The sequence below is a fragment of the Mustela nivalis genome (assembly GCF_964662115.1).
Source record: "Mustela nivalis genome assembly, chromosome: 11".
Taxonomy (NCBI): Eukaryota; Metazoa; Chordata; class Mammalia; order Carnivora; family Mustelidae; genus Mustela; species Mustela nivalis.
In genome coordinates, this window is record NC_139030.1 from 41,563,836 (window position 1) to 41,591,228 (window position 27,393).

The window sequence follows — 27,393 nt, forward strand, 5'->3', positions numbered from 1 at the left end:
CCCATACTGTTTTCTACACCAGCTGTATCATTTTACATTCCTACCCATAGTGTACAAGGGTCCCAATTTCTCTATATCCTTGCCAACACTTGTTATTTTGTTTTTATTTTTTATTTGTTTTAAGAATTGCCATCCTAATAAGACTAATATGGTATCTTGTTGTGGTTTTGATTTGCATTTCCCTGTTTAGCAATGCTGAGCATCTTTTAATGTGCTTGTTGGCTATTTGTGTACTTTTTTGGAGAAGTGTCTATTCAAGACCTTTGCCCATTTTTTGATCCCGTTGCTTGTTTTTTTTTATTGTTGAGTTGTATGTTCCTTCCTTATCTTTTCAAAGTCCTCTTTTTAGGCCTAACCCCTCAGAAAACCAAAAAGCCAACAGGAAGAAAGGGTTTCTAGGAACCTGATTTTGGAAAGCGTGAGGGATACAGATGTATAAGGTAGAGACACGTGACTTAAATGAAAATTTATGTTTCACAGAATAATATGAAAATGCACCTTCAGCTGCTCTATGTGCTAGATCATGATCTTCAGGCACAGTGTTCTTAAAATAACAACTAACTTTTCAAGTACATGCTGATGCGTCTTCTGCAGGCTTGGACATTCTGGAGTTTTGTTTTGTTGTTGTTGTTGTTGTTTTAATAACCTGGCTTTCATGTTGAAAGACTGAAAGCACAAACAGACAATGGCCAGACCATATATGACAATAGAACTCTCAGCCAGAACCTCTGCAACCATCAGCCCAAATAGCCCACAACTTCAGGACTCAGTCTGTGGCTCCAGCTTCCCTCTTTTGCCTCAGTTTCCAACTCAGGACCAGAGAAAGCCAAATATGCTTTCCCAAGCTAAATAAGTTATATTGTTTCTAGTGAGCCTGCCTCCATCTTCCCAATGCCAACCACTTTCCATCTAGGTATATAAATTTCTTTTCAGTATAGAACTTCCCAACTCCCCTGTCTGCCTCCGAGTCCATCTCTGCCAAATGCAAGTGATGGTGGCTCCCTTGCTTGCTAAAGCAGGATCTGAATAAATATCTTCTGTTCTCATGTGGATGGTCTTCATTGTTTCCATAATGTGGTCATTGTTTTCATCGTGGTGGGTGAAATCGCCAGTGGTGGATGATAAATGTTAAAATAAACATTTAAAATGTTTAAATAAAAATATTTAAATAAAAATAAACATTTTGCGCAGGCCACATATTCTTCATCAAATTTCCTGAGAAAGACAAATTTCTTCTTTCATGTTTTGACTCCTCACCGAGGAGAAGCTACCACTAGGGATAAAGAGACTCCACAGCGAAAAGTATTAGTACAATGGCTGTGGACACTAAAGGTTGTGTGGATGATAAGAAATGATAAGAGATATGAAGATACTTGCATGCTCTGTAATCATTTTTTCTAAGATTTTATTTGTTTGTTTATTTATTCATGTGAAAGAGAGGGTGCAAAAGCAAGCAGGGGTGGTGGGGAGGGAGAAGGACAAGCAGATTCTGCATTGAGCACAGAGCTCGATTTGGGGCCTGATCTCAGGACCCAGAGATCATGAACTGAGCTGAAATCAAGAGTTAGATGCTGGGACACCTGGGTGGCTCAGTTGGTAAAGCATCTGCCTTCGACTCAGGTCACGATCCCAGGTTCCTCGGTTGGAGCCCTGCATTAGGCTCCTTGCTCAGCAGGGAGCCTCCTTCTCCCTCTGTCTGCAGCTCCCCTACTTGCACTCTCCCTATCTCTCTTTGACAAGTAAATAAATAAAATATTAAAAAAAAAAAAACAAAAAAGAAGAAGAAGAAAGAAAGAAAGAAAACCTCCCTTTAAAAAAAAAAAAAAGTTGGGTGCTTAACTGACTGAGTCACCCAGGTGCCCCTGTTATCATTCAACCCTGACTTTCTAAGCTTCTTGCCTCATTTGGATGTTTGCCAAGGGAAAAACATAAGAGGAAAAAACCCACTGTGTTGAAACATCAGGATTTTTGTTTCACTAACAGGTTATCAAAACAAAACTGACTTGCATTGGCAGAATTGTTCAGATTCCTGCTCCTGGTGCTAGACAACAGATGCCACTTGCTCTACATGAACTACTCCTCTCTCTCACGTTAACACAGAAAACACATCTGCGGTCAGTTCTCATTTGTGTAATGATGCCGTCAATGGAGCATACAGGCATATACTTGCTACCGTGGAGTTTCCATACTACTTTTATATTCTTACTTATAAGGGCTTAAAGTTCACACAGGCTCTTTTGTGATTTTTTTGTGAAATTATCCTTCTGGTCCCCAAGGATAGGATTGATAAGAGGTTACCTCTTTAAAAAATTTTTTAAAAAGATTTTATTTATTTGTTTGTCAGACAGAGAGAGTGCACAAGCAGGCAGAGGCAGAGAGAGAGAGAAGCAGGCTCCCCACTGAGTAGGGAGCCCTATGCGGGACTAGATCCCGAGACCCTAGGATCACAAACCCAGCGGAAGGCAGCCTTCTAACCGACTGAGCCACCCAGATGTCTGAATAAGAGGTTACCTTTTAATCCCAACTGTCTCATTAGAGACAAGCCAATGAGAATAGAAAGTGAGTTTGTTTAGACAGGAGGGCTGAGAGAAGCGTTTTCTCATTTATAAACGATGGGACTTCTCCAATTCAAACAAATCTTTTTCTTTCAAGTTAAGAATGTTACGGGAGCTTGGTTTTCCTACTGCTTTAAACCAGGGTTTAATTGAAATAGGGGTTGGCTATTCCAAAGTCCGATCTATTTAGTGCCATATGGAGTCATCCAGTTATTGCAGCGACATGAGTCTAAATTTAGGATGATACCCTCAGTCACTCACCCTCGTAAGAGTGGCTCCCAGATGCGGTACAGTATGGTGGGAGAAGTCAAAGAAAAGATAGGGGCGGGTCATTGCTAAAGATGGTCCCATGACAATGTGGTGCTCTGTGCTCCCACTTCCTTTAACTCCAGAGCGTTATGCCTTGCTGAATGAGTTTACTCAGGAATGGATGTTACTGAGGCTCCTTGCCTCTGACAGCTACAGATTTTATTTTCCCAATTAATTAACTGAATTAATCACTTTCACAGAACTGGAAAATCCTTTTTACAAAAAAAAAAAAAAAAAAGGTTTCAACACATACTTGCTTATTTTTAATGTAATGAGAAAAATTCAAAGTTGTTTTCTCCACAGACTTACACTTTCTTCCGTTGGCAATCTCCACAGGGAGCTGCATCCATCCATTCATTCATTTAATAACGTATTTCTTGCACACCTACAATATGACGAGCACTATTTTAGGTAAAGGTGATAGATTTTTGTGAAAGAATCATTTTCGATGTCTTGAGCATCTGGCTACTCTGTTATTGAACGAGAGATTTTTTACTTTCTCTGCATTTGCATTGTGCAACGCACCTCCTCCTACTTGTCAGTCATTGTGGTAGACTGAATAGTGTCCCCCAGAGATGTTCTTCTCCTAATTCCTGGAATCTGGGTATGCTATTTTGTCGGGAGCCAGTACAGGAGGCCTACTCTAAGAGCTGTAAGGGACTGAATATGATTGGCTGTTCATTTAGGTCCACTCACGCGGGAGGTGCATGAGCACTGCGGTGATTGGCTAGGCGGGCTAAGCTGCGGGTGTATATATGCTTGAATGTACTTGTAGAGGGGCGGGCCGGCCGGGAGCCAGGCCGCGCCGCGCCCGGCTGGAGGGGGCCACAGCCCGGACCATGGCGGCGGCGGCCGCGGTGGCGGCGGCGGTGGCGGCGGCCGCGGTGGCGGCGGCGGTGGCGGCGGCCGCGGTGGCGGCGGCGGTGGCGGCGGCGGGTGCCGAGGGGCGGCGCACGGCCCTGGAGGCGGCGGCGACGCCCGAGCGTGCTGTGATGCGCCAGAGGGGGAAGAAGATAAAAAGAAGCCATTAAAGAAGTTTGCCTCCACGCATGTCTCCGTGTCGTTCTTGCGGGCCGAGAGCGACTCTATTTCATATGACAAAAGGGATTTTCCAGATCTAATTATATTAGAGACCCGAGATGGGGAGATTATCCTGGATCGTCTGGGTGGGCTCTCAATATAATCATGGTGTTTTAATAAAAGCCAGGAGGAAGATTTGACTACATGAGAGGAGAAGGCCCTGGGATTACAGAGGCAGAGATCAGAGGGATGTGGCCACAAGCCACGGAATGCAGGCTGCCCTCAGAAGCCGGAAAAGACAAGGAAGAGACCAACTGGGCCAGCACTTTGACGTTAGCTCTGTCGGACTTATTTTGGACTCCTACCCCTCCAGAACCCATAAAGGAATAAATACTTGTTGTCTTAAGCAACTAAGTTCATGGAATTTGTTAGAGCACCAATAGGAAACTCATACAGCTAGGTTTTAGAATTCATAATTGTGACTTACAAAAGTAGAGTCTGGGACAGCTCTAAAACCACTGACGTTGTTCATAAATTAGCAGCTTTGCAAATTTCCCCCACTGGCTAGAAAGAAGAAAATTTCTTTCTTGTGGTTCCCCAGATCTGTTGGGAAGGCAGCACCATGTGAGATGATGCATCGGAGAGACAGGGCCTCCCAGAATTGTCAACATTAAAGCATGGACAATACCACCCACATAGTTTTGTCATTGGGATCTGTCTCAAATGCTAACAAATGAAAAATAAAATATCTCAATGAATAATGAATAATCTGAGGGGTTCTAGCCACGCTAGCTTTAGGCATTTTTATCAGCTGAGCTAGGCTGCCTGTGGAAAAACACATTTTTCTGAACAGAGTAAGTTGAGAACATTCCATTAAATATCATTAACTCTGGCAAATTTGTGAGGAATTTAGAAAATGAGTTTGAACTCTCAGGGCTGAGACTACAAACCCGAACGTTACTGATTTAAAAAGCGACGCTGGGGGTGCTCCCCACCCTGCCATCCCCCCGTGTCATTAGATACTGTGTTGTGGCCTAGTTAGGGGCTCATCTGTATTTATCCCAGTGTGAACCCGTATTTTGTACCCAGGAAGCTAAAATGACACCAAGAAATCACTCCCTACAAATCCGTTATAGTGTCGTGTCAGCGGGGCTATGTGTACTCTTAAGAGGTTCATTCTCTGGCGTGGTTTCTTCCCTGGACCAGGGAAGTGACAGGGCAACCATGATTCCATAATCACAAACTACGCAAATAAAAGTCTCATCCACTGTGTCTCTTTGCTACTTAATTTGCATTTGCTTTCCTGTTGCTTATTTTGTAAGGGGAGGGGTATTCCTTTGTATCTGGAGTTTTCTCAGTCTGTCTCTCTTCCTCTTCCTCTGTCTATCTCTCTGAGAAATTCTAGGGTGTACACAGCAAAAGACGCAAAGAAGGAAAATGTCTTTGAGTGCTCTGCCACCCACATGGACATTTCTCATTCTGATCCTGGGACCCCAACTCCAAGAGGTGCTCTGACAAGACCCTCACATGTCCGTGGAACAGCATCAAGATGACACACCACCCCAGGAACACCCCAGAGTGAACCGGGCTGCTGAAAGTCCTATGCACTTAACGTATTCTAGCAGGATTGAAATAGGGCAACTGCCAATATTTTCAGAGGAAACTGATTGGGGATTCTAGTGACCAAATGTTTCATATATTGCTTTGACACTGCCTCTGAAAATACTTCCTCCTCCACCTCTTTATAAGAAATCAGAGATTTGGAGGTCAAGACTCAGAAATCTTCTGCTTACAATGTGCACATTTTTTTAAAAAAAAGATTTTATTTATTTATTTGACAGACAGAGATCACAAGTAGGCAGAAAGGCAGGCAGAGAAAGGAGGAAGCAGGCTCCTGCTGAGCAGAGAGCCCGATGCGGGGCTCGATCCCAGAACCCTGGGATCATGATCTGGGTTGAAGGCAGAGGCTTTAACCCACTGAGCCACCCAGGCGCCCCCCAATGTGCACAAAGATTAAAAACAACATACACTGTCACTATTTTATTGAAAGAGCTTTCCTCAGTGACAGAAAACACTCCCTATGAACAGTCTCTTTCTGAGGGAGGACTACTGGATGAGGACAAGCCAATCCCTAGGGGTTTTCACAAGAGCCCAGTAATGGAAAAACTCATCTGTGTGGGCTTGAGTTTCCTGTAGCGTTTAAGAACTACATACACTTTTATTCCTATAATCTAGAAACAAAATAGAAAACTGAAACCAGCTTCCTACGTCTTCATATACATAAGTTCAAAACTCAGGGAGAAGTCTTTTGTCCTAGTACTTGATTTGAACATAGTTTCTGCATCGCTGCTATATGAAAAAATGAGCTGAAAATGTAGTCAATGTAAGTATTCAATTTTCTTTAAATCCAACTTGAAGTCTCTCGCTGGAGATACAAATATTTACTCATTTTGTGGACAGGTCATTAGACCATGCTACACACAAAACTCAAGCCTCTTTATGTAGTTTAAAATTTATTGAGTTTCCTGTGCTCTTACAAATGTAACATTCTGGTACACAACATTCATCGAAGAGGCACAATTCTTATTTTGAGGTGACACAGATCAGACAGTATTTTTCAGTGAATAATTACCCTTTCAGTAGGAAATTTAACTATACGCTATTTTTTCTGTAGAAAGTTGCTTGAAATTCTACTCCTAATATAAGACAAAATTTAATTTTTCTATCTCAAAATGACCATATGCAAACTAACAGTATGACTATTGCCTTTATACGTTCAATTATAAGCAGAATAATTTCACAGTGGAGTTTTTTTCAAACAAAAATTTAAAAAATATAATATTTTCAGGGAAGAAGCTGAGGTGGATAAAGAATTTGCTGCTATACCTCGTTACGAAAATCTGTCAGGTGACCAAAAGCGTGCTTTGCCACAGAATTTCCCTGTGGGCTTCCACCAGCCAGGAGATCCTCCTCAGACCAATTTTAAAACTTCCCTTGGAGGCATGAACCAAATCTAAGAGGAAGGGGAAGGTGAGGCAGAAGAGGTTGGTCCATTGCTTTGAAGAGTAGAAGTTCTGTTTATCTGGGCAGGTTAGAATTTCTCCAGAACAGACTTTTATGGTCTCTGGTTAACACAGTCTCATCTTTCAGGCTTCAGAGTTCTGTCCTCCCTCCTCTTCATGTCCATATCACAGCACTGGCCTCAGGACAGAAGCCATCAAACTGACAAGAAGCCACGCATGGTGGGTGAGTCACAAGTCACCGAGCTCTAGTCAGTTTTTCTTCCTTTAAGTAGACTTTCTTGTTGACTCCTAAATGTCGCTATGAGACAACAACAACAAAAAAAATCCTGAGATTGGAGCAGGAACCAGGAAGTGGTTGGTGGGGCTAGCCCATGCTCATGAAGGTTTCCCATCTGCCTCAAAATTTCTTAGGGGCCAAGGATGCTTGGTAAAATGCAGATTCTTGGTCCACACCTTAGATTTAGGGGCTCAGAATCTTCAGAGGGAAGCTCAGGAATCTGCCTTTAAATAAACATCCAAGGCAATAACTTGGCCCCTTGGGATCCACTCGCATGCCCCCACGGAGAATGACCCTCGGTCCATTTAGGGAGCCTACATTTCGTTCTCAGATTCCGTTTCTCTTTTATTCATTCTTGGCTTTTTTCTTTATTAGCATTTAATGTCAATCATGCTGTATTTGACGGTCTCTGGAAAAGTTTTCTACTTTTGAGCAACAAGCTTTGCGGGGCAGGAAAGAAGGCATAAGCTCTCAACTTGCACAGAGGCCAATGCCAGGAAGCAACCTGGACTGCAGTTACTTCATTTCCATGAACTTTCTGGAAGTTAGGCTTACTTGATTTCCAGATGAGGAGTGAGTGCATTCGGAAAGATGGAAAGGCAGCCTTTTTGAACCCCGGAGCTTTCAAATGTTTGTGACCCCAAAGTGGAGCTAGGTTGATAAAAAAGAAAGCAGCAAAGCCTACTTCCTGTGTCATTTTTATCAAGACGCCATCATTTCTAGAGCAGTCATTCTGGATTCTCAGCCTTTGTCAGTGATGCATTCCTTACAAATAAGACGAAAACCCTTCCCAGGGTTTCCGCAGCACTGCCAACAAGTTCATTGTTATCATTATTGTGGATTACCCCCCACTCCAAAGATGGAAATGAGTTCATTAACGGCCATTTTGATATGAAACATAGTTTACTGTCTTCTATTTAAAATTGAAAATTTCTACTTGGCCACCAGACCTAGAACTTAATGAGATCCTCTTATAATGTGTTAGTACTGATGGTGGAATACTGGGGTAGTGGCACAGGAAGTGTTTGGTGGCACATATCTACTCTAAGCACATGGTCTTCTAGAAAAGTCCCATATGCAATAAAGACAAGAAAATATGCAGAGTTTTAAGAAGTAATGAAAGCAGATCAATGACTGTCTTGGGGTGGCAGATGGGGAAGGTCAGGGGAGGGAAGAGAAAGGGGCGGAGGAAATGTTTGGTGGTGATGGATTATGTTATTGTGATTGTGGTGATGGTGTCAAGAATGTATATATGTCAAAATGTATCAAATTACTCATTCATACATGTAAAGTTTTTGCCAGCTCTAGCTCAATAAGCTGGAAATGACTGAAAAAAGTTTCTAGCAACTACATCATTTCCTAAAGAAATAACTGGATGATGATAAATGGGGATGGGGAAGTTGGTGCCTACGATGAAAGAAGTTTAGCATTCTTCTGTTTAACAGTAGTAAATTGTTGCTTACCTTATTAACCTAAAGAAGAAACGGGTGGACTCAAAGAATTGTATCTTATTTTCTGAAAACTCAAGATTCTTTTAATCACCATGCCCTAGTTTATATTTAGAAGGAAGCATAATGGGGAAAAATTGCAGAAAATAAGAAATTGTTGTTTTATGTTTTTTTTCTTACCAATCTGAAGAAACCAAGGAACGAATAATATGTAATTATGGGGCAATTTTAAATCCATGAACATTTATTAATGTTCCACGGAGGGTTAATGCAGAGGTTCCCTGCAACTGTGCATAAATTCTGCATATTTTTCCCATACTCAGTGACACAGTACAAAAGAATAGACATGTGTATCCCTGCCCCTCGCTATGTTAGGACCAGAGGCAGGAGAAAAAGGATGGTGGTTTTGGAAAACAAAAGGATGCATGTAACAGACAGGAAACTGGCCCGTGTAAGTTGCCTTAATCATGGGGCTTCACTAGCTCCAAATTTTGGCCATGCTGCTTCATCACAACGATTTTTAAAGAATTCTGTTTTTAGATCTCATTTTGAAAGAATTAAAGCTAACCCTCTTAAGCAGTTTACCATTTTCTCTAATAGCAAAGGTTGCAGTGAAGTTCTTACAATTCAGTCACATAGGTGCATTCTCACAGTCATGTATTAAAGCTAAACAGTCAGGCTTAATGGAAGATTCATGTAATGTATACTTTAAAGGTATCAATTTTATAAAAATCTAGAGGGCTTGATCATGTTTTGATAAGCAGTACTTCCAAATGATTGGGAAGCTTTTTGAAAACAAACAAACAAACAAACAAAACCCCAACAAGACCAAAACACTTTAATCTTAGCTCCAATTACATTTTTTTCATCTTTCCCCCCAAAAGAACATTTCTAGAGCACAAGATAGATTCATAATTGTTTAATTAGATACATTATATATATCCTGAACATAATGGCTCCCATAGAAAGAAACTAGTATTTTGTACACAAACTTTATTTACTGTGCCACATTCATAATATAATGACTTGAGCCAAGTGCAAACATTGATTACACCCCCTGGTGTGTGAGAAGCTCTGCTCCCCCAAACACTTCATTATCCAGGATGATAGGGAACAAGATTAGACAAGATGGAGAATTAACTTTTGTAATAACAAAATTATACATTAGATTATGATTATAAAGTCTTCTCCAGCCACAGCCGTAACCAGAACTAAGCAAACCACTGATCAGGTTCCTCTTTAACCCCTGCCTTCCAAGTGCTCCTCCAGGCAGGGGCTAACACTATTGGTTAGTGGGATTGCTGAAAGGCACGGGGACCAGAACAATGAAGAGGAGCAAAAGGTTTGGAAAATCAACAACCTGGCATCCTCTGTATGGACGACCCCTTGGTTTCTCTTCCTTGGTAAATACATTTGGTAGTTTTTATGTCACATATAATTGATAGGCAATATTAAAAGGTATCTTAAATGAGGTTTGTTTTTACAACTGCCTGGAAATTATGGGCTACTTGTAAGTAACCCATGAAAAATAATGACTTAATTAAAAAAAATAACAGCAAATTCTGAGAGTACATTTGCACCCTGGGTGGCAGCATATGGAAGCAAAATAATTGGTTTCTGGTCGGCCTCTATGAGTGCTGGTGTGTGCCATCGATCTGCTCGGTCTAGCCATATCCACAGGGCCATCATCACTTATTACTGCTTTCCTTAATGACCAGCTCAGAAAGATGAAGGAGCTGATGAATAAATCACGGGGGAGGTATAAAGATATATTAAGTCTTGCTCTAGTTTAGATTGTTCTGGGGAAAAACAAATAAGAAATGTACCCTTGAAACAAAGAGGCTTATATAAAATTCTAAGAAATAAGTCAGGTTTTATCAGGAATGATCTAACATTTATTCTGTTTGCTGTTTAAACTAGTCTCAAAAGCCCCCAAATTATGTGGATGAAAATCCCAAACAGAGAAAGTCTGACAATTCTAAAACCGTGATATCAATCAAAAGTTAAAAAGGGGGGGGGGGGTAGGGCAGGGAGTGGGTGGGGAGGAAGGGACCATTACATGGGCATGAAGACTTAATAGTCTGAATTGTGAATCAGGTATTATAGGAATATTACCTAAATATCACTTGAATTGGGAGTCTAATCAGGATGTCTGGATCTCAAAATAGATTCTAAATCTGGAATATTATAAAATGTGGTGCTTTTCATTAACGTGGCATTCTTCCCATTCTCATCTTGAAATCCCAATCAGAGTTTCAGGTTAGCTTTGACCAACATTTACCTACTTGATTAGTCGCTTGAACTTGTCTAATGAAGGTCCTTTCTAGTCGTTACTCTTTTTCTCAATTTCAGCCTAAATACCAGGTATGGTAGTTGCTTCCCTGATGGGCCCTGGGCCCTCTTCCAGCTGTCTGATAACACCCACAGTCACCTAATGCCTCACCTTCGTACTTCTTTATTCGCAGTACCTTTGCTTTGCAGAATTCTCTTCTTATTTTTAGGCTAGATATTTTGAGACTGTTGAGGGAAGTGCTAGTAAGTATAGACCAGAACCCCTTTAAATAGTATTTAAAGCTTTACCAACTGTGGGAGAACAGACTTCTATGGGGAAGAATTAGAATTTAGAACTAGACTTAGAATTTCTAATTAAAATTAAAGGCATGTATCTCAGGATGCAGATAAAAAGACGTCACGATGAATGCACAGAAAAAAATCAATAACAAGGGAATAATTTTATTACCTTGGGGCAAGCCACCTATAGATTTAATATGGGAATTAAAGGCATTGAGAATTCTAGGGAGGGTGTTGCTCCAGCGGAATGCTTAGATCTGGCGATGGATTAGGGCATTTACTATTGAAAAGGAAATTTCACTTTAAACCCTACAGTACACATAATGTAGGGACTCCATACAAGGTGGGGAGAGCGGATGGGCGGCGGGATGAGCTTCAGAACTAAAACACTGCTCCACCTAGTGGAAACTCCGGAGTTTTCCCTTCCGCTCTCAGCAGTGGTTAGGGTTTCAGAGTGGGTTAGTCATTCATTAGGAATGCTTTGCTGAGGAGAAAGAACACTAAAATCAACACCTCATAACCAAATGGAAAATGTCAATAACCTTGTTATCAGAATTTAAAATAGCACTTAAAACCTGATGGTAAGATTCCAAGAATAAAGCATATGTAATTTTATAATTCTCTAGGAAAAACTCAGAAGAGTTTTTTTTTTTTTTATCATACAGGCATTTATATAGTCATCTACGTGCAGAAACTCAGGAACACTGATGCAAGTTTCTTACAAAAGCCTCTGTATATTGGAAGAAAAAACAAATCCTGAAGTATGCAAAGCATTTTTCTGCCCTTCCCCTCCCCCCACCCCACCGCCCCGGCTTTTGTTGGGATGGATAAATTCCTTAGCTTATTTTATTATCTCTGCCAATAGCAAGGCAAATGCCTAACAGGTCGTTACGTATCATACAGAATCACTTGATGGGAATATAAAATATGGTTTTGCATAGAACTCATTTAAACAATGCAAATAAGCTACAGGTACGCCCGCTTCTGCTCCCAGTGGGTTTCCGCGAGTGCCCACGGCTTGGGCCCAAGACGAGATGCAGGTTACGTTGTGTTCTGCTCAAAAATAGCTCCGTTTGCAGTGACTCCTAAGCCCACGCAGAAATCCCACAGGCTTTCTGTTACTTCCTTCTACGGTTTTAATACTGATGCCAAGTGTTCAAATCAAATACAGATATTGCCAAAGAATAGGGCACACTGTGAGATTAGGTGGAAGAGGGTTTATTATCTGGTCGCAGGACAGGAACTTGACGAGCAATGTGAATACAGAGATCTACTGAGCACACCTTTTCCTTCTTGCCCTTCAGACAGATGATACAGGAACTAACATATCAAAGAAAAGCATGTGTAGTTTACTTTTTGAAAATCCACTTACGTTAGTCTCTTACTTGTTCTGATCCCAGAAAGTGAATCACGCCATGATTCCAAAGAGCCGTCCCTCACATTAACCTATGAGCACACATTTAAAAAATGATTTATTGTACATCTTTGCATTTCTTAAGGCATGAACAATGGCGTACAGATGGAACAGGGTCCGAGGAGTATCACATCTTTTTTGACAAGGTCAGCACAAGTACACCACATCCAACAGACACACTCGAAGTCTGAGCTGACCGACTGCCGTGGCCCAGGAGCTTCTATGATGCGGGTATGGTACTTCCACACAAAGCCCGAACGCGTGGTTTACATGTCGTGTTGCTTTAAGCTCTCTGGATCAGCTTTAAGCACCAGTTACAGTTTGTTTTCTTTACAAACACTTCAGACTTTGGATTTTGTATTCTGCTCCTTTTATTCGGCTTCTCAAGGAGGGCGTGGATGTTTTTTAAGGGATATGGTTGCAGCAAAACAGAAAGGATCCAAAAGTGGTTAGGGGCCTCGTCTAATGCACTTCTGAAAGTCCATTATAAAGATGAATAGAAAAGCAAACGGTCGGTTTTCAGTCGACCCAGAAACCACGCGGAGCTCTAGGAAACATAATTGTGCATAGTTATTTATTCATTCAGAGCGTGATATGTTGGCTAGCTCTACATTCCCCGTTTACCAAAGAACAGGGCTGTCTACTTTGCTAAACCCAGGGTCCTTCCGCAGCTCCCAGTAGGTATCATTAGAAACCCAGGCTTCTCTTTGATTGGCATCAATAACTTTTCTGTGGAAATACAAAAATCAACATTAGACACAAATCACATCAAGGTGGCCTGGTCATTGGACCCTCTCCCGTTGATAGGATGTGTATGGAAAAGGGGTACTCCATAATCCAGTTAGTGTCCTATCTGCTTATTGATGACTTGACTATTTTTTTTTAAAGATTTTATTTCTTGGGACGCCTGGGTGGCTCAGTTGGTTAAGCAGCTGCCTTCGGCTCAGGTCATGATCCCAGCGTCCTGGGATCGAGTCCCACATCGGGCTCCTTGCTCCACAGGGCGCCTGCTTCTCCCTCTGACTCTGCCTTCCACTCTGTCTGCCTGTGCTCGCTCCCGCTCGCTCTCTCTCTGACAAATAAAGAAATAAAATCTTAAAAAAAAAAAAAGATTTTATTTCTTTATTTTATTTGTCAGAGAGAGAGAGAGAGAGGGAGCAAGCATATGAGCAGGGGGAGCGGCAAGCAGAGGAAGAGAGAGAAGCAGGCTCCCTGCTGAGCAGGGAGCCGGGCATTGGGCTCAATCCCAGCACCCTGGGATCATGACCTGAGACAAAGGCAGACACTTAACTGACTGAGCCACACAGGTGTCCCTGTCTTGACTATTTTTGACCAAAAAGAAACTCCGTTTTGTTTGTGTTATTTGTTTGAAATAGGATGGGGTCATGGGGAGAGGGACAAAGGGCACAAATAAATCACTTCTAGGCAAGGCTAGAGAGTGAACTTCCCCCCACCCCCGAAATCAGGTACAGAATGCCTACGTGGCACAGTCATTGACCCTTGATTTCAGCTCAGGTCATGATCTCAGGTTGTGAGATCGAATCCCGCATTGGGCTCCAAGCTCAGTGCGGAGGCTGCTCTGGATTCTCTTTCTCCCTATGCTCCTCCCCTGATATGTTCTCCCTCTCTCAAATAAATCTCCCCAAAAAAGATAAATAAAATAAAAAAGTAAGTAAATAAATAAAAAAGAAAGAAAGAAAAAGCCCGAACAAGTTCTATACTAAGAGCTTCAGGCCCCAGACCCACAAGAATACTGCTTCGCTTGCAGGGAACAGTAGTGCGTGAGCCCCGCATGGTCCACAACCAGAGTGCACTTTCAACATCAAAAGGGCAAGGCTGCATTCCTCCCCAAGACAGTCATGAGAGGGCAATTCTAAAGGATAGGAGGTTATTCTGGGCTGATATGTCCTGGCTCTCGAGGGTAACAGATGGATTTGGAAAACACAGCTTCATCTGTGTGATTTATATATAATCCTTCAAATAATCCTGTAATAATCACCCATGACAGTACCACAGAAGGACCAAATCTGAACGACATAAGCCCCGTACGACAGAAATAAAATCAGACACTAATGAAGCCAGGATGACCTTGTGGGCAGTGGGTGTCCCCCTGTGGCCTTGAGCTGAGGGGTGGAAACAAGTTTCCACCATTCTCAATGCTGTAGCTGAAGTAGAGAGAACATTGTGGGCAAGGCCCTCACCCTTCCTGCTGTCCATGAAAAGAAAAGAGCCGTGGAAGAGAACTGACTTGTATGTTTACAGACTGTTCACAAGTGCAAGATCTAGTCCAATACCTCCACTACCAAAACCAAAGTTACCCTAATCAGTTTAATTTTAAGCTGCTCGCATACTAAACTATGCCTCATTTTCTCTTTTCACCGGGGGTTTCTCATGGCTGGTGGCCATCATTTGCAAAACATGAGCTTGTTATGGGCATGAACTTACTTAAAAAATTTTGGTATGTGTTCAAGGTTGTTTTCTTCCATGTAGCGCCTTCGAGATCTCTGGAGTTCCTCCACTCTTTGCTTCTCTGCTGCTGCAGCTTCTAAATTTCCTTCTTCCAAAAACCTAAGCAGAACACAGTTATCCCTCTAATATGTTATCCTCTCTGCTGAGGAAAAAAAAATAATCCCGTCTTGTATAAAATTACCTTCTAGTTGCTGAGACGATAACATGCTGAAGAGTCATACTCTGATAATGTCGCCTTGCCCTTCCCCCAGGCCACGCTACCTCTGTCTGCCTGCCCACCAGTCACATACCTGCTGTATACGTCAACTGAAATATTGTGTACAGCAGTGCAAACATAGGGGTTGAAGGGGACGAGTTTGGCTTTGGAGACTCTCCTGTGCTCTCTTGGGTTCTCTAACTTGAGATTTTCCGGATAATGGGAAAGCCCGGGCTCCGGACAATATGAAGTACAGGGCTGGGCTCCTTTTTCATATTACCTGAAAAACACTTGGTCAAGGCCAGAGGAGGGAGGATGGTAGTTAGCTGTTCTCCACCTATTTTTAGAAGAGCCCGAGAGGGAAGGAGTTTCCCTATTTTACTTTTTGTCACCCGTTTTACTGGAGAGAGTAAAACGGGTGACAAAGAGAATCTAACACTGGGGGAAATTACAAAAGCCCACAAAAAGGAGACGAATCATAAATGAAATTCGGGAAGGGAATATTGGAATGGAATCGAGAAAGAAAAGGCAGATCCAGTAGTGTTTTGTAAAACCTATATTTAAATTTCAAAATGAGAGCAAAGAAGAGGGATTCAATGTGATGCCTATAGGGAGTTTGCTGATATGTTGGAATGTCAGACAATGAGACCTCCCCTTCCGGGGGCAGGGGGTGGGAGGTGGGGCATGGTGTAAGAGGACTGAACAGTAAGACATTCAACCCTCGAACATCTTGGCACAAAACACATACAGCCACAGATACACTGGACGCAGAAAATTATCTTGGGGGAAATTTGTGTGACATACAGAATTTCTGGAAAAGGTATAATTAACTCTGTGGGTATGAACAACATGCACATAGAACTATTTAACAAAAACTAAGAATCGGAAGGTATTAAAGGGACTGCATTCTGAGTCCCTCTCACATCCCGTGGGATCAAAAGCAAGCTGGACAAACTCCAGACTTTGACTCGGAGCACTTCTAGATGCTCCCGTAACTCATCATCATCTTTATCAGGTTAAAAGATAGTCCACGTGACAGAGGAGGAGAAGTACAGAGGGGAAAACCCTGGGGGGAGGTTTTAGGGGAGCAAGCTCATGAATTTGCACACCGCCCGTTGAGTCTGGGCAAGAACCTTTCGTTAAGAACTGTGTTATCTTCTATGGGAAACTGTGTTGAGCTAAGTGTCGGTCACGATCACCCGCGAAGACCTTCTTAGCTAGGGTGGAAGGCTCAGATAGTGTGGAGTGACTAAGGGAATGAGGGAATTCAGGAATGACTCCATGAATACATAAATGAGGGGGGCGAAAATAAGCTTCGATGGCATCGAGAACGCCACACCATCATCTAGCGTCCGTTTCAAACATGGTTGTCCTTAACTCACCTCTGATCTGGCCGGAACCGGGCATCTGTCGGCGGAAGGAGATCTTTCAGGACAGGATCTAGCTCATTGAGCTCGATAGCAAACCTCGTGAAGCCATAGTAGAGCTCATAGTTGGTTGGCATGGAACCTGAAATGCCAATAAACCACCGTGAGTGGCAGAGAGGTTTAAGGAAGCCTGCAGAGGCTGACTTAACCCAGGCGCTTAATTAATATCCACATGAGTAACTAAATTTGTAGTTCTAAAAATCAGATTAAGATTTTCCTTAAGCCAATTAAATTGGCTGTGTTTTCCTAGCTAGGAAATTTGGTGTTAGTTATTAGAACTGGTAGATTCTTATATTTAATAAAATCCAGCCTTTATTTTTACATTTTTTAATATTTTTTAAAGATTTTATTTATTTGAGAGAGAGAAAGAGAGAGAGAGAGAGAGAGCACGAGAAGGCGGATGGTCAAAGGGAGAAACAGACTCCCTGCCAGGCAGGGAGCCCGATGTGGGACTCAATCTCAGGACTCCAAGATCATGACCCGAGCCAAAGGTAGTCCCCCAACCAACTGAGCCACCCAGGCACCCCTAAAATCCAGCCTTTAAAATAAAACTTTGTACATAGAGTACTCTTTACTGGGTAAACAATGCCATCATTTTTCTCTCAAATGTTCAAATGGGTAACTAAATCCCAGGGTGATGAACTAGGAACATTAAGATTTCACCAGAAACACAGTTTACTTCCTTTTAGAAACAGAAAAAAATGCAGATCTAAATTAATATGAATTGGCACTCTTTAACGAAACTCAAAGGAGGATCTCTGTATACTTTGCTTGTTGGTGTATTCCAAGCTCTTACAGAGTAAAGCTTGATGCATAGTCACTACTCAAGAAATAGCTGCTGAATGAACTAACCACTCCACTAGCAGGAAATTGAAATACTTATTGAGGTCTCTTAGAAAACCAACTAATTTTAAAGTTAGGACTTAACTGACAAAATTGCAATGAAAATAAATATCATGCGGACACTTGTTGTATTTATCCTTAATATTCAATTATTGCTAGTGTATTACCAGAACTCTCAATATCTTTTATTAAATGTCAACATGTTGCAGCTTTTTGCTGCCCAAGTAAGACGATCACTTATTCTGGTTAAGTTATTGACTTTGTGGATTAGAGATGTTTGTAGACTATCCCCTTGTTCTATTAGAACAGAGAATAAATGAGTAAGGATTTAAGTTTGAATAGTTCAAGTGTGTGAACTCTTTAATAAACAAACCTCACTTTTAAAGATTTTTATTTATTTATTTGAGAGAGATTTATTGAGAGAGATCACAAACAGGCAGAGAGGCAGGCAGAGAGAGAGGAGGAAGCAGGCTCCCTGCTGAGCAGAGAGCCCGATGTGGGGCTCGATCCCAGGACTCCGAGTTCATGACCTGAGCCAAATGCAGCGGCTCAACCCGCTGAGCCACCCAGGCGCCCCAACAAACCTCACTTTTGAATGTAGGCATTACATTTAGAATCGCTTTACATGAAGCCTCGTCTCTGACCACATGTCAGAGATTTGGCCTCAATTTCATAATTCCTAATTATCAAAAGTTGGGATTTACCTCATTTGAATGTTAAGTGTAAAATATATGCTTACCTTAAGCATCTATGATTTTAATCTCACAATGAAAGAAGCCTATGTTGGGACGCCTGGGTGGCTCAGTTGGTTAAGCAGCTGCCTTTGGCTCAGGTCATGATCCCAGCATCCTGGGATCGAGTCCCACATCGTGCTTCTTGCTCGGCAGGGAGCCTGCTTCTCCCTCTGCCTCTGCCTCCCATTCTGTCTGCCTGTGCTCACACTCTGTCTCTCTCTCTCTCTCTGACAAATAAAAAAATAAAATCTTTAAAAAGAAAAAAAAGAAAGACGCCTATGTTGAACCGCCCGAGATGTGACATTGCTTTCCTTCTGTCACTCAAGTTGCCCTCTGAACACAAGACACTCCTGCCCATCTCACCTGGTCTCCAGATGCACTTTGCAGAGGGGGCCACGCCGCAGTAGAGCCCTTCATGCCACTTCCCAAAAAGCCGGTGCACCACCTTCCCCTCCTGATCCATCACGACCCCCTGGACCTCATTCACATTAGAATTCCAATAATTCACCTGGAAAAACCAAACCCCAATGGAAACATCCAATTTCTTTCAAAACACCAATCCTATAATTTCCATACAGAAAACATTCTTAACTTCGAAGTTGTTCATTCAAACCACTTCCAGAAAGGGATCATCTCTACTCTATGCTAGGGCAGAGAAGGCTCAGCTTCTCTCCTAATAACCTAGTATTAATTTATCAGTTGGTAATTTCCTCCATAGATGCCCCTGTCTCAAATTTTCCCTTTGTTCATGGATGTTAATGAGTTTCAACAGGCCATGCTGTAAAATGCCATCATTTTTCTCTCAAATGTTCAAATGGGTAACTAAATCCCAGGGTGATGAACTAGGAACATTAAGATTTCACCAGAAACACAGTTTACTTCCTTTTAGAAACAGAAAAAAATGCAGATCTAAATTAGGGAAAAAAAAAGGAAAATGGGGGAAACATCTTGAGTAAGAATAAAGATCTTCAATTAAAACTAACATGACCTTCCAGTACGGCTTCAAAGGATTTCACTAAGAAGACAACATTTTGAGTTTTAAGACTTCAATATGCTACTTGTTTTTGCCACAGTAGAACAAGATCAGAGTAGAATAGATTAAAAGGGCTGGTAGGGTTCTCTGTACCATGAATTCGGGAACCATGAGGGTGAGACTGTGTGTTCCACCTGAGACCAGAGTGACTGAGGAAAATGCTGTTGTGTAGGCATTCTACCTCAGGAATCTTTTCTTGTTAATCAAGGTGACGCTTTTTCTTGGACCATCATAGTGGCAGAGTTGGATAAGCTTATAGTGACTGGAAGTTATTCACATGCACCCTCAGAAAATGACAAATGCATTACAATTAGCTCCCTAAAATAAGATCACTTGACTCTGTTGCAATCAAGCAGGAACAGAAATAGAAACCAGAAGACTTGCTACAGGCAAGAAGTGTTTTCTGGAATTTTACTTAATGAATACTGACTGGCTGCTTAAAAAGAAAATTCTTTAGAAAGAAGAATAGTTCTTCTGTTTTGAGATGGTGCCTTTTTTGACCTCCACGTGTGTGGAAGTCTGCACGCCTTGAGTAACTCCATCAGTTGGTTCTGCTTTCTTTTATCTAACATGTCCTTAAGGAACAATGATATGGGGCAGTCTCACTTGCTGTTGTTTAAGGTAACTTATATTTCTCCTTTACAAAGCATTTTATACTCTTTTCTTCTTTACTGTTGGAAGATTTACCTTGACAAATGTGAGTTTGCAAATGCAAACACTGCTTTTGGTATTTCTAATAGTTACTTCTCCATAATGCTCTATCCACCTCCTCCCACTGAGAATGTTGTGTATGCACGTGGTGACTTTATTCCATACATAGCAATCTCCATACCTAGTGAAGAATACAATGTTGGTTAAAAACAATGAAGGTCACAAATATATAGTACTGTTTCTACAGCTGAGAATATCTTTGGCCAAAGCTTCCTTTCCCTCTAATTTCTCTGTTGAAGGTTTCTATGTAGTTAAGGACATTTGTAATAGGACTCATTCCTTTAAGGAACACTTCAGTGCTTTCTATAGTCCAGGTGTTAAAGCTACTAAGTTGAATAGGACCTGTCTCTTGCACTCTTGGAGCCAACAGTACAAGAGGAGTAGACAGATGTGGCAAAAAGTACTTATAGTAAAATGTGATGAGAAGTGTCATGAGAACACAGAAGGGGAGTCCTTAGATCTGCCTGGAACGTGGGCTGAGTATCAAGGAAGACTTCCTGGAGAAGGCTGGAATCCGTCTAAACTTGGAGGATAGGTAGGAGGGCACTGCAGGCCAGGAAAAGGCACTGACAAGGCCATATAGGCCAGAATACCATGACGTATCTGGAGGCCTGCCAGTGGCATACGTGAGCGGGTGTGGGGGTGGCAAGTCTGGGAAGGTGATAAGGCAGAGCAGGGAACGCCTTAACAATGCATCGGTGAGTATGGATTCAATGGGCCATCGTGGAAGGATTTGAGGGAACAGATAGGCATGATAGGATGTATCTTTAAGAAAGATTACCCTGAAAATGGACATTGTTTCATACTCCGAATTAAGACCAAAGATGTGAATAATTCTTGGAGAAAAGACTGGTGATCATAGACAGCGCATGTCTAATGCAAATTTTGGGTTACAGAAGGTTATAGCGTTTCTGCCAAGGAATGAGGTGACATAGCTTCAGATCACCTTGAAGTTTGCACATGATCTATATTTTCAAATAAAATGTTATTTCAAAATAAAATAGAACACTTCTAAGTTTTTAAAAAAAATTTCTAAAAAAAATTGGTATGATGTAGTCTCACTACGCAGCTGGGAAAACTCTCTTCTCATGAGTCTGCAAATATTTAAAGTCTATTTTGTGGTCCTGGGGTTCCTCTCTCCCCCTACCTTCCTTCATATTCAATCCACCAGCAAATTCTGTCACTGAATAAACAAAAAGAAAAACCAAACAACATTAACCAACTGAAGAAAGAAAAAAAAAACAACCAAGTCTTTGGCTTCAATGAAAACTTCAATTAATTTTAAAAATTCACAGGCTACATCCTTTAGAAAAATACCATGAAAGGATTCCATCACTCTTCTTTAATAAACTAACTTACACTGGGTCTAAGATGAATTCAAAAGTGAAAATATATATTGTATAGAACAAAAGTTCTAAAAAAGAGAAACTTCCTATAAAATGCAAACTAATAAGGTATCTGGGGCAGGTAAGGTAGCTGGTTTTGACTTGATGAACAGAGAATGTAAAGAGAGAAGCAGGGAGCTTTGATACATATGCCAAGTACTCATTTGCTTTCATGGGGGTCTATTCTCCAAACTTTGGAGAAGTTAACAGAAGCTTTAGGCATGCATGTAAATGGATCACTGGCACCTTCTAGAGTTTCAAAGACCCATATCTGACTTAGAAAAGCATGTAAGACACCAAAAGGAAGATGAAAGAAACCTACTTTGGAAGCATGACATTCAGTGTTCCAACAGGCAGGATTTCCATGGACTTCCCCCAGAACTTGTTTTTCCATCTGATATCTAAACAACATAGGCAGAGGAGAAGAAACAGATATTCCGTATCTAATCATTCAGTCTATAAAAACTAACATCTATTTTACACTCTATATTTCACAAAGAACTTTCACAATCAACAACTGATCCTATATTGTTGATTTAAGAGTTCACATACCTGGGGATGGCCCAAGGTGAAAAAATTAATTATGAACCAAAAAAATCTACTGTCTGTTTTTCTGGAACACATGTTCCATATTTGTTTCAACAAATAAAACTGGGAAAAGCTCAGAACAATATGTGTGCATGGGAATTCACAATACACGTATATACACAGACTCTACTGTGCTTTAATGTCTACATAAATGTTGTTTTAACTAAATGGTGGAAATAGTTAACATATATGTTAAAAATAAGACATGTATTAAAAATAATTGCAGTATGGCAATACCATTGATTTATATACATGTTGATTTGAAAAGTTATAGGATTTGGGGAAACAGGAAAAAACAAAATCTCTAAATATGGAAAGGTAAGCAAAATTTATGAGAAAGTGAAATTAGCGAATATGTTCCTACACTGGTTGTTAAGATATGGCCCAGGGCTTAGCGGTTTATCTCACATGATGGCTTTATGTTTTATTTGGGGGCACTCAGGTTTGCCTGTGCATTTGTAATAACCACTTGGCTCTATTTTGATGAACTAAGTAAGGGAGCTTAGTGCTGTCTCCACAAAATTTATGTCTCTTTGTTATGACCAAGAAATGATGTATTATTGTATTTTACAATGAAATACAGTTACAGTGCTCTGTCATATTGTGTGTTTTTAGATTGAGAAAGGGCAGATGAGAAGAGACATTCTGTGAGCAATGAACTCCCCTTCCAAACACAAAAGAACAATTTACACTTAATGATTAAACATGCATATACAGTTGACCATTGAGCAACATGCATTTGAACTGAGTGGGTTCACTCACCAGCAGGTATTTTTTTGATAAACACAGTATAGTACTATAAATGAATTTTCTCTTCCTTATGATTTACTTAATAACATTTCTTTCTTCTAGCTTACTTTACTGTAAGAATATAGTATATAATATATATAACATATAAAATACACGTTCCTGACCATTTATACTTTATGCGTAAGGTTTCTGGTCAATGGTAAGCTATCACTAGTTAAGTTTTGGGGGAGTCAAAAGTAGCACATTGAATTTTAGACTGTGTGGGGGTCAGCCCCCTAACCCCAGCTTTGTTCAAGTCTCACCTGTATATATTTTTCTTTCTAAATGGATTTTGAAACTTGTAATTTTATGTGAGTTTTTAACATTCTGACTATACAATGGGCACTGTACAAGTAGAGACTTCAATCCAATCCCTGAACCTGGGTGAGTTAAAGACCACAAAATCAGCATAATGTTTACATATCTAAATAGGTCATGACCACAGATGATGAGCCACAGAATCTTCTTTCACAATGAAGCTCTCCTTGCACACCCTCAAGAAGCAATAAGGCAGCAGACAGAACCTCTATGTTATAGATGCAGACAATAAGGCATAATGAGGTTGAGTGATAGCCCTGAGTTGGCAGTCAGCACTGAGCTCTACTGCCCCTAGGGCTTTGTTTCCTAGATATACAACCTCATCTCCTAGATGACACAGTTTCATATTTCAATCAAGAAATCTAATTTCTCAAACTGAATTCCATACTAATTACTAACATTCTCTGAGTCCCAAAGGTAGAAATCTAACCTGAGCATAATGTACCTTTCAGAAACTAGAAACTGTTTCAAAGGCTCACCGAGTGGATCTTGAAGTTACAATTGAAATACAAACCTTGCCAAAACACAAAATTCTTGGATTCACAGTGACAGGCAGAAATGGGTGGATGATGGCTAACCTGGTAATAAAAAACAAAAGAGAGGGCAATGATATCAGTGTTAAAACTTCCATAAATGATCGTTTTTTTCCTAACATATATTGGCCACCCCCAAATAACAACAATCAACTCATCCATCTCTATTATTGAATTATTCTCAGAACATGTAAGTAAATTACTTTCACTTTCACACTTCATGTTTAAACCCAGAGAACTTATATACACGGACAGAGTTTTCTGTTAACTGATATCATAGCTCACTTCAAACCATGGTTGATCAAAAAGCTGTTTCATCATCAACCGGTCCTCCTACAGTTTCTGCATAGAAACCTCACTGAGTCCAATGGGACTTACCTGTTCTGAGAAAAATCGGAATCCCTTGTCCTCTCGAATGCATTCGTAAGTCTCCCCAAGGACAGGATTGAATGGCTTACTTCCTGCTCTGAAATAGGTGGAGCAATATCCTGAAACTGCAAATGCAGCAATAAGAACCTGTTAAAACATTTAAGAAAGGAAAATAATATAGGAGAGACTATTTCCAGGTCTGTTTGTCCCTTATTCCTCTAGATTTTACACACCCCTGTCCGTGGGTGCTGATCTGATGGCATCTGCATTTTCCATTATCTGCACAGACTCTTCATAAACTCATGGGTAAAAAAAATGAGGGAAGAGGATGTGAAAGTTCTTGCATCTGAGGCCACTTATTCTTCATTCAGCTGTCACCCAGCTTCCTGAGTATCACAGTGTTCAGAGGTTCTGAAACCCAGTTTATAGGTTATGTCCTTCGTACAACTTAGCACCATGGGTAGGAGGCCTGTGGCTGCTGGTGCTTTCAGAAGGGCAGTCAAGCCTTCCACATTCGGGTGCAGCAGAGGCCATGGCAAAGCACAAACAGGAGTTTCCTTTCTCTGACCCAAATTCTTGAACACATGGGCTCTCTTGGCCTCCAGGAGAAGCTGCTAGAGCAAGGCTAGGCATGCCTTAAACCTGGAAGGAGTGTGATACTTTTACATCCTAACTTCAGAAACACTCGTGACCAAAGATAAGTCACAAAGCATATATCCTCTGTAGAAGTATCTGGAACTTTCGGGCCCTGCCCAGTTTGTGCAAATGAACTGTCTCCTCCTTCACCTATGCAGTGAGAATGTTATGCAGAAACCAAATATGCCATTGTAACGAATTCTGCCTTAGTCCACGCCTAGGGTTGACAGCTCCCTGAGAGGCACTGCTACGTTATGTATTACCATGCGCTCGTAGGGGTCGTCCGTTTCGGAAGCCTTGTCCAGAAGCTCACTGTACTCGATTTCCTCACAGAGATGCTGCAGGGTGTTGAGTGGCTCATTTAGCTCCACAGGCATCGAGACTTTAGACAAGTCTTTACCAATGTTGTTCCTCAAAATATTCCACAGGTTAATGTTACTGGTGTCGGGACAGGGAGCTGGCAGGCATGTTCGACGTCCATTTCGGAAGGCTCCTCCTGTAAGCTCCCCATTTAAGACTGGAAGAGAGAGAAAGACAAGAAGCATGATAAAAGATACTTTGCTTTTTTGATTTCATAGCATGAAGGAAGGAAATAACTCTTTCAAGTACTTCTGAATGTGATACATTTCTTAAGCCTCCACTAGACTCTCTCAAGAGTGAATGAAATTATTTCAACACAGAGTTGTTAATAAATGCACAAAAAAATCAACATACAAGTTTTTTTTAATAAGGTGTTAAATATGCTCAAATATTATTCCAGAAAAGTCAATTTTTTCATAATTTATTTACTATTAGCAGTTTTTTAAAATTTAATTTTATCTTTTTTTTTCAGTGTTTCAAGATTTATTATTTATGCACCACACCCAGTGCTCCATAAAATCCGTGCCTTTCTTAATGCCCACCACCAGGCTCACCCTCCCCCCCAAAACCCTCAGAAAAGCCAAATTTTAAAGAATTATATACATTTAGTAAGAGAGACTCAAACTTTTGGTTTTGGCAAGAAGTAAAAGCTTTTCATTTAAGCTTCTACCTAATGGATTTTTCAACCATTTACCTTAACAGATTATATACATATAAAATGTATTGAAGATCAGCTTGCTGCAAAGGGAAAAATCAGTGAGGGAGAAAAAGGTTTTTTGCTGAATCACCAGCATTCTAACTTGGAAAGAAGACAGAACAAGCTGGGAGCTGAAAGGATGCATACTTTGCCGAGAAATGTTGTCTGCAACACTGGTATTGTCTTCGGATATATTATCGCTCACATCACTGATGTAAGACTCATCATCTGAAGCCTGAAAAAGGGAAGAACACAGAAAGGATCAGAATCCTTGTTCAGTCTTGAAAAGTTAGAAAACCAAATGATTAAAAGCAAAATGTTGCCCAAATAAGCAAACAGGTCGCAGGGGAAATGTACTTGGCATATGTACAAGGAACACTTGAGAAAGACTGAGCCATGAGCCAGAATGTAGCATGGCTTGAAAGCAGCCTTCATCTCTGAGTAGCCCCTGCCTTAGTTGGGGTGGGGGCCTGGGGGAGGCCAGTAGTCAGAAATATGTCAGCAAGAATGTTCAAAAAAGGAGGCCTTATATTCCCGCTAGGGAATCAGGAGGGACTGCCCAGAGAAAATAAAATTGGCACTGGGTGTTGGAGAGGTTTTTAGAAGGAAAAGAAGCACAGGAAGAAAGGAGAGTGTACAAAGGTGTGGAGAAACATGAGAGGAACGTTCCATTCCAGGAAGGCTCAGAAGTTGAGTGGCTGTGACAGAGGGTGAGGTGACCAGGAAGAGGGTCAGACTGTGAAGGTCTTTTCATGTCAACATAACAGGCTCCCATATAATCCCACCAGTTATTAAATGCAAGGGGATGACAGTCATATTTTTTTCAAGACAGAATTCCTCTTTTTATTTTTTAAATTTATTTTTTATTATTACCATATTTAGTTTTCAGGAAGATGCCTGGCGGCTTTTCTTTGGGAGCTCAGATGATAGGCTACTACATGGATGTGCGTAGGGAATACTGACGGGTTAAGATGGCCACAACAGGGGCGCCTGGGTGGATCAGTGGGTTAAAGCCTCTGCCTTTGGCCCAGGTCATGATTCCAGGGTCCTGGGATCGAGCCCCACATTGGGCTCTCTGCTCAGCAGGGAGCCTGCTTCCTCCTCTCTCTCTCTGCCTGCCTCTCTGCCTACTTGTGATCTCTGGCTGTGAAATAAATAAATAAATAAAATCTTAAAAAAAAAAAAAAAAAAGATGGCCACAACAAGGGTCAGGAAGCAAAGCTGCTTTGAGAGCCACATTTGAAGATAATGGACAAAATTTGGCAGATTATTTGGGGGTGAGGGAGGAAGATGCCAGGACGAGAGAAATCAAGAATGAAACTACTCTCTCCAAGAGAACAACATGGAATGAAAATGAGAGCAAAATTTGCATGAAAATGAAATTAAGGGGTAACCTCTGTACTAAGGGGAGTTAGAAATAGATGAGACAAGAAAACAGAGCACAGTAGAGCCACTCAGAGAAATGGAAACCAACCTCTCTACTCTAGGCAAGAAAGCTGCTGACACTTATTTACTTTCTTCAAAGTGGAAATAATGTTACATTTTCCCCTGTACATATAATAAAACATTTTTACTGTAAAAAAATAAGAAATTATATGAGGGTAAACAGATTATAGAAAATTTAACCATAATTCTATCATCTAACAGAAACCACCTCTAACATTTGGTGGATATTACCGCCAATGTCA

At 41.1% G+C, this 27,393-nt stretch overlaps 1 protein-coding gene across 18 annotated transcripts in view; it reads right to left on the reverse strand.

Annotated features, from left to right (window-relative positions):
* Positions 1–9,450: 9,450 nt before the first annotated feature.
* Positions 9,451–27,393, reverse strand: part of OSBPL6 (oxysterol binding protein like 6) — a 207,412-nt gene continuing 189,469 nt past the window's right edge. For 14 of the 18 annotated variants that reach the window (XM_082689394.1, XM_082689381.1, XM_082689396.1 and 11 more), the window contains 10 exons: positions 25,853–25,940; positions 24,912–25,165; positions 24,022–24,159; positions 23,625–23,688; positions 21,738–21,816; positions 20,007–20,151; positions 18,650–18,794; positions 16,665–16,791; positions 15,063–15,185; positions 12,406–13,346 (listed from right to left, as the gene is read on the reverse strand). In XM_082689394.1, coding sequence (XP_082545520.1) covers positions 13,238–13,346; positions 15,063–15,185; positions 16,665–16,791; positions 18,650–18,794; positions 20,007–20,151; positions 21,738–21,816; positions 23,625–23,688; positions 24,022–24,159; positions 24,912–25,165; positions 25,853–25,940 — 1,272 coding nt within the window. In that variant the 3' untranslated portion in view covers positions 12,406–13,237. Of the gene's footprint in view, positions 13,347–15,062; positions 15,186–16,664; positions 16,792–18,649; positions 18,795–20,006; positions 20,152–21,737; positions 21,817–23,624; positions 23,689–24,021; positions 24,160–24,911; positions 25,166–25,852; positions 25,941–27,393 lie in introns of all 18 variants that reach the window. The other 4 variants (XM_082689387.1, XM_082689383.1, XM_082689385.1 and 1 more) reach the window with 1 other exon arrangement.